Source organism: Tachypleus tridentatus, chromosome 9 (assembly GCF_004210375.1).
Source record: "Tachypleus tridentatus isolate NWPU-2018 chromosome 9, ASM421037v1, whole genome shotgun sequence".
NCBI classification, from domain to species: Eukaryota; Metazoa; Arthropoda; class Merostomata; order Xiphosura; family Limulidae; genus Tachypleus; species Tachypleus tridentatus.
In genome coordinates this window covers 39,098,633-39,106,827 of record NC_134833.1, presented here as the reverse complement: position 1 = coordinate 39,106,827, position 8,195 = coordinate 39,098,633, and the positions used below count along the sequence as shown (strand labels likewise).

General features: G+C 35.1%; 1 protein-coding gene across 1 annotated transcript in view; it reads left to right on the top strand.

Annotated features, from left to right (window-relative positions):
• The first annotated feature begins 782 nt into the window (after positions 1-782).
• LOC143225098 (prohormone-3-like) overlaps positions 783-8,195 on the top strand; it is a 24,818-nt gene continuing 17,405 nt past the window's right edge. Inside the window, exons 1-2 of the mRNA XM_076453883.1 lie at positions 783-1,023; positions 4,828-4,960. Coding sequence (XP_076309998.1) covers positions 886-1,023; positions 4,828-4,960 — 271 coding nt within the window. The 5' untranslated portion in view covers positions 783-885. The remainder of the gene's footprint in view (positions 1,024-4,827; positions 4,961-8,195) is intronic.

Genomic DNA, 8,195 nt, shown 5'->3' with positions numbered 1-8,195 from the left:
CCGTATGTCTGCGGACTAACAACACTAAAAACCGGGTTTCGGTACATGTGATGGGCAGAGAACAGATAACCCTATGGGTAGTTTATACTTAGTTATAAACAACAAAACACAAGTATGATTCCAGTACACTGTAGTTGTTAAATAATACCGTACAACAACAGATGAGCGGGAACTCGTAATAAAGGACACAAATGTAGGCAGCCAGAGACAGAGAATCGTTGCGTACTTAGTTGTATTTAAACACTTGTAACAAATATATAACAAAAAAACGTTCTTTAAAAATAATAATTTTAGCTTTAACCATTATCATGCACTGCTTCATGTGCTTATGCAACATTATCGCATTCTCAACTTCCATACGAATGTTATATAAATGAATAAAGTTATATTTTAATCAATAACAAATACGTTATGATTCCTACATAGATATGTATTTCTCCTATTATTCTGATTGAAGGGTGCGTTTTTAATAAAATATTCGTTGCACAAAGAAATTATATCTAAGTACGAGGTTATATGCTTTTAATAATTTTGTAGAAATCTCTTGACACAAAGTACTAAAGTGATTTGTTTGGAATCCTGTTTTCCAAACTGAAGATCTCAGCAGATATGTAAGAGTAACCCACGCATTACCATTGGTGTGTGCAGTTTCCTGCAAACTTACAAAAATAAAGATATCTGATTGGCTATTGTCAGCATCTAGCGAAAACCTGTTTGCGCATGTCCCTACACATCTTACTTATAAACTAGGAAATTGTATTTAAGGCGATAAGTAAGCTATATAACGCAGGTTCCAAGCTACAGTCTGAGGTAATCAATTTACATCAGAAAGAGCCCGAGACGTCATCGTCTGAGTGTTTTCAACACTAATAGCAACAGCTGAGAATGGAGAATAGGCTGCTTTTTCTGCTTTTTCTTCTTGGGTTTCCAGGGTGGACGAGAGCTATACGAGCTTTAGGAGCTGATGTGAGCTGGTCTGCTAAACCCTTCTCCACCCCACGAAGAAATCCTGATTTTTCTAAGGTAGGTATACAAATATTCAGGAGTCGTTCACGTTTGTATAAAAGTCAAGAACGTCATTACACAATCAGCCCCTTAACTTTTGAAAATAATTTAAAGGTATTTAAACACTTTTTTTATATAGATTCAACGACTAAAGTATGTAGAATAAAAACGAATGTTCACAAACCACGAATCCTTGAAATTCACAATCCGACAACACCAACCACTAGGCCACGTCAAGGCCTTTTAAAAATTTCATTTATTATTTAAGCTATGTAGTACGTCTTATATAAACGACGTTGTTCATTAAGAACTAGTGAGAAAGATAAAGAAAGTGAATAAAAGGTATAGTTAGATATAACCAATAATTACCTGGGCTGAAGTGTCTAATTTAATATCAGGATGGATTTATTGTTTTACCAATAAACAAAGATGTTTAATATTCCGAATAAAAATACTCTGCTTGTGAGTGTTCTGTCCAGTTACAAAATTTGATTGGTTCAGCGTCTCAGACCATCTTCTTTTTTTTTTGCTTGTATTCTTCCTTCGTAAACTTGTACTTGAAATTTTCACAGATCACATAAGCACAGTAAATGGCTTAGCTATCATTACTCAAAGCTTACATTTATTCGAGAGCAAAGCGCTTTATAACCAGATTTTGTATAAAAGAGATAATCAAATGTAAAAATTAGCATCATAGGACCGTTTGTTTGTTTGTTTGTTTTTGAAATTTCGCACAAAGCTACTCGAGGGCTATCTGTGCTAGCCGTCCCTAATTGAGCAGTGTAAGACTAGAGGGAAGGCAGCTAGTCATCACCACCCACCGCCAACTTTTAAGCTACTCTTTTACCAACGAATAGTGGGATTGACCGTCACATTATAACGCCCCCACGGCTGAAAGGGCGAGCATGTTTGGCGCGACCAGGATGCGAACCCGCGACCCTCAGATTACGAGTCGCACGCCTTAACACGCTTGGCCATGCCGAGCCGATCATAGGATCGACCAGTCGTGAACGTTCGTTCTATGTGATTATTCTGAAACACAACGAAGACAGAAATATAAACATCAGTCACTGGTACATCTGCGAACTTAACACAGTTTCATCAAGTCTACGAATAAAATGGGAAAGTTGGTTTTATGTCTTATTGTAATTAGGTTTTATTTAAATAACAGCCTTACTCAAAAAAACAAAAAACATCGCAGTAGATGTATATCCCATAATATTAATGAATATGAATGATATAACGCTAGTGTAAATGTATAGAGTTGTTATAAAATTAGTATGGCTGTTTGAAACAGTTTTAAGGTTGAACCATGTAACATATACAAAATGTTTTGTATATACACATGGACTATCGCGATAGTGGTTATACTGGTCTAGTTTTCATATAGTCAAATATAATGCACGCTCCAAAATATTTGTTTATGGAACATCCTCATAGTTGTGTGGACAAAAATAAGGTTTTTACCTTGTAAAAAAATATTATGTATTTGCCTTTTTCATAAAATTTATACCTACAGTTAGAGCAGCAATTGACTAACCCAATCAGCAAACAACGAGCTAGTTTCATAACGGTTTAATAATAGAAAATGTAATATTAAGCCTTGTTTAATACCTTCAGTAAAGAAACAACGATAATAAAACATCTCCTAATCAGAATTTTAATTTGATTCGTTTTGGCTTCGAAATGATTAATCTTCAATCATGCGCTTAAATTTTGTTTTTGTTTTTATTTCGCGAGGGCTATCTACAGTATTCGTTTTTAATTTAGCAGTTTTTAATTAAGAATGGTTAAGTAGATCATATTTTGTTATATTTTTCTTTACGAAGAAACCTTCTGTTTAAAAAAAAGAGGGGATTTATATACAGCTCTATTCCAGTTATATAAACAGTGGCTGACATAACTGTGATATGCGTTGAATTGCACATGTCCAACCAAGTTATGACCAAGCTATACTACCCATCTCCAACTCTTAAGTTACTCTTCTAGCAAGGAAAAGTGGGATTGACCGTCAAAATATAACGCTCCCATGACTGAAAGGTTGAGCATGTTTGCTGTGAAAGGGATTCGAACCCGTGACTTTCATATTACGAGTTGAGTGCCTTAATCACCTGGCGACGCCGCGCCACGCTTAAATTATTCATACTGAAAACTACAACTTTTACAAGTAACAGTTTTGTCATTGTTTTCTGAACATTTTGTTTCATTTTTCGTTTCTCTGTTGTTTGATTTAGTTGAATGTTCCTTTTATGCCATCAAATCACTTAATAGAATGAAATTACACTCTCACCACCATGTACGTTATTATGACCTTCCCTTGGGCATTCTTTCTACCCCAGAAATGTATTAGGCAGCCATGGAAAAGTTTTAAAAACACTTTAACACGATGAATTGATCAATCTTAGAATTTACAGTGAAACCATTACACTAAACGCTTCTACGTTTGACACTATAACTGGCTTTTCACCTGTAACTACATCATAATTTTCTTTGCTCTAGAGAATATAACACATTAAGGTAAACTGTGTAATTTTATGATTTATCTGCAAAACACTTTGGCAAAATCTTGCTGTATTAACTCATGTTTTTCTCGCAAGAATAACCATGTAAAGACAGATCTATTGCTTGGTTAGCTTAGCTCTCCAGTGGCACAGCGGTATGTCTCATGTTGCTAGAAACTGAATTTCGACCCCCTTGATGGGCAGAGCACAGATAGGCCATTGTCTAGCTTTGTGCTTAATTCCAAACAAACAGTCAAGAATCAACTTAGTTTGCTTAGTTTCCCAGAGTTTACAGCTACATTCTCACCACTGTGATGGTTGCCTCTACTATTAAGGCAAATTCGTCCAGATTTTATTATGTGGCCAGCAAATCAAATTAAATAACGTCCCATTTTATCCATATACTAGAGGAAAGAGTCCTTATTTTTCCCTATTGTTGTGAAGTCGGTGTGGGATATGTAAAATCTGCTGATATATATTGTCTAAGCATATTGGGTGTCATTCATCACCTGACACCTACTTTTGTTCTTATTTCCTGATAAAGTCAGGGGAGCAAATGTGAAGAAACAAGCAGCGTGATGTTGCCCAGAGATAGCATTTGAATGACCTTGGTATTATGACCACGTATCAGGTGGCAAAAGACTGCCAATACACGCACGTAAGTCATATCAGTAAATTTTCAATATTCTACCTCCTTAACAATCGCAAAAATCACGACTTTTGACTCGTCCCATTTTTGTCTTTCACGCCGATTTCTTTCGAAAAGAGAAATATGGAAATATTTTGAAAACAACTCGTATTCTTTACTGTAGTCAATCAATCACAACTAAAATCAGTCTACGTTTATGACGAGTGGAGTTGATAGAAAGCCTAATACTAGAGAGGTACTAACAGTACCAAGGGATTTAGGCTAAACTTATTTACTGAAACACCTGCTCCCCAGTGGCTCAGCGGTATGTCTGCAGACTTACGATGCTAAAAACCGGGTTACGATACCCGTGGTGGGCAGAGCACCGATAGCCCATTGTGTAGCTTTGTGCTTAATTCAAAACAACAACAACACCCGAAACACCGAAGAAGAAACAAACTGGTTGATAGGAACGAATGAGCTTACTCACTTTTGAGTTCAAAGGTCGTACATATTGAAAAAAATAACGAGTCAACGCATATATTAACAGAATAACTTACTAATAATCATAATTAGCATTTATTAAATGGAAATGTATGGTGCAGGGAAAAAAACACCATCCACCCCCACTCTCAAACTGTTGGTAGAATTAAACATACATTAACTCAATGGAACTTACCCGTTTTATTTCAGGTTGGCGAACTGAAGAAGGTGTCAGGCACTGAGCATGGGTCTCTGCTTTCTAATGATAACCAGTGTTTCGGAAAACGGTGTTTCCATAGCAACCAATGTTGTCTTGGTTCCGTATGTGTCGATACAGATGGAAGTAAGTCCGAAAATTAATTGTTGTTGTTTTTTTCATGCATGAAACGTTTCTATGTTTAGAAGACATGACATTCTCATAAAATAATAACTAGCTTGTCAACTAAGACTGTAAACTAACTACTTTAAGATGTAATTTGTAATTAAACTGGTAAGTAACCTAATTAGTGTTCTATTGGTATTTTCCCGAGTATAATATTACTGTGGCCTTCTGCTGTGGCCTAATTCCTTCTGCTGATCTGCGAAGGGCTACTACGATTAACTACGCTAAGCCTAATCAAGGATGCCACACACTTTAAAGTATTTTTTACTGAATAATCCAAAATATATTTGGCTAATAATTTTATGAACATACTTTACCTCCAAAAGGTTTTTATTTTGTCTTTCTTTTTATTCCGCTCTTTCGGATATTTTTCGTGACTGTACTTTACAATATTATAATGAGTTTGAATAAACAATATGTATTCGTGTTTGTTTGTCTTTTAATTTCGCGCAAAGCTACACAAGGATTATCTGCGCCAGCCGTTCCTAATTTTGTAGTGTAAGACTAGAGGGAAGGCAGCTAGTCACCACCACCCACCACCAACGCTTGGGCTACTCTTTTATCAACAAATAGTGGGATTGACCGTCACGTATAACGCCCTTACGGCTGAAAGGTCGAGCATATTTGTTGTGAAGGGGATTCGAACCCGCGACCCTCGGATTACGAGTCGAGTGCCTTAACCACCTGGCCATGCCGAGCCCCTCTAGTATTACGTTACTAAATTAGGGACGTTTAGAACAGATAACAGTCGTATAGCTTTGCACGAAAATTCAAAACAAACAAACCAAATGAGAGAAAAGTGTCCGCATCTACAATAACAAGAAAACTCAACAAAATTCCAGTTGGTTGTGTAGCAATTTAAATAAAAACCTTACTTTGATCTCCAACTATTGTCAAGAGACATAAATTTATTAACAAGTACAAAAACTGGACTGTTAGTGATTGAAAAAGGGTGTTATGAACTGATGAGCCCAAGTGTAGGTTGTATGTCCGGCAAAAGAGAGGTGAAAGTTACTTATCTTAATGCATAGAACTTACTATGAAGCAAGGAGGAGACAGTGTAATGTTTTTCTTTATTTGTTGGTTTTCTTTTGCTATGTTTACAGAAGATATTTGCATTATAGATGGAACAATGGACCAGCGCAGGTACCATCAGATATTGATCCATCATGGTACATCCACTGATTTACGTATTATTGATAAATGATTTTACTACCAAGAAGATAATATCCATGAACAATCATCCATCCTATGCAGAAATTACTGAGCTAAGAAAAAAGCTGTTGGAGTCATTCAAATAATGCAATGTTCCCAAAGAATTCCGATTCCAATCCAGTTGAGTATGTCTGGGATTTGATAGAACCAAAATTTGACAAATCAAAGGCTACTTTCAAAGAAATTTTATGGGAGTGTATTGGAGACATTTGGAGTAAAAACTCAAGAAACACTTTAATTGCATACGCTGCCGGAACAATGACCAAAAGACTGTTTGCAGTTATTAAAGCAAATGAGGGACACAAAAGATTAACTGTTTGCAGTTATTAAAGCAAATGAGGGACACAAAAGATTAACTCTTTGCAGTTATTAAAGCGAATGAGGGACACAAAAGATTAACTGTTTGCAGTTATTAAAGCGAATGAGGGACACAAAATATTAACTGTTTGCTGAACTGATACACTTCCACTGAGTTTCTGTTGTACTAAATATGAATATTAGTAACATTTTGAGGTTTCACTTGTGATTTCCTTTCCATTGTTCTTTGAAAATAGCCTGAAATATAATTTTTTGATTTTATACTAACACTTTTGCACAGTACTGTACGTTTACATAAATACATAAAATAGAAAACTTTTGTAAAATATTTGCTTTCCGTATTATGTTGCTCAACACATGTGTTTACCTTATAGTCATCTAGTGCAAATTAGGATGCTGAGTGAACCCTACAAATGTGGTATACGTATAGTCATATAATTAGTTTTGAAAAGAGTGGATAAAAACAAAAAATATAACAATAAGTAGGAAAATAGTAAGAACGTCGTCGCCTTTCGCTGTATATTTAAACATATGTTAAAAAGCTCATAACATAAGCAACACTGGCAATAGAAAGGGAAATAACTTTAAAAACTAGTCATCATTTGTTAACTTAATAACTTAAAAAGAAAGAAAACATCAGACATGATTGAATAAATGTCACAGTTATCAGAATATGTTTAGATTCCAAGCATACATTGCGAATGGTTTTACAAAATTGTCAAATAGCAATAGACAGCAAGGAAAAAACAAACATTTTACTTTAAAAATAGCAGAAAAATAAGGCTTCAATAACATTCAGAGGATAAACAGAAGACAATAAATTAATGGAAACGTTTGATGTACCTTAACGAGCCACGTTTTATTTCTGTTCGTAGTGTCAGTAAGCATTTTGAAGTAAAACCACATAAGAAACATTACATTGTTTATGTGGTTCCAAAGGTGAAAGTTGATAAATGTGGTGTAACTGTGCGGAGATGGGGAGTTGTCGTGGCAAAGATTGCTTTCTCAAATTTCTTTAGGATGGCGAATCACGTCCCAAGTGTATCTGAACGTTGTTCCCAAACACGTTCACTCCAGAATAATGCACATCTACCTCGACGAAGAATTTCTACAAGACAGTTGTACAATAATTCAATATGTTAGTAATATCCGGAGTTGATTCAAGTTACACAAGTGAATTCAACAGTCGACCTTGTCACGTAACCTCAGTTCGATTCGTTGTCTTTAGGACGAATTTTAATGTTGTATTTGCTGCCTCAATCTTCTGCACTTATCTGTAAACCAGTTTCAGAATTTATTACTCAACGAATTCCACAGCATAATAAGATACCTTCTGAAACCTTTATTGGAGTGTATATCATTCCAATTTTTTTGAAAGATGGACCTACCCAATACCAAGTACAGTCCTCAATAAACTGAACCCTCAGATATCCCATTGTGTAGCTTTGTGGTTAACTTCAAATAAATAGAACAAAATGTTTAAACATCAAATACTTTTCTCATGTCTCATAGCCATTAAAGATCAATTTATCTGCTTACAAGTTAGCATTATCGTTAAATAAAATATTTATTAATACTAAGAGATGACTACTTTTTATTGACAAAATTGGGAAAATTAAATTCAAATAATATATTTAATACGAATATTTATAAAATCGAAATT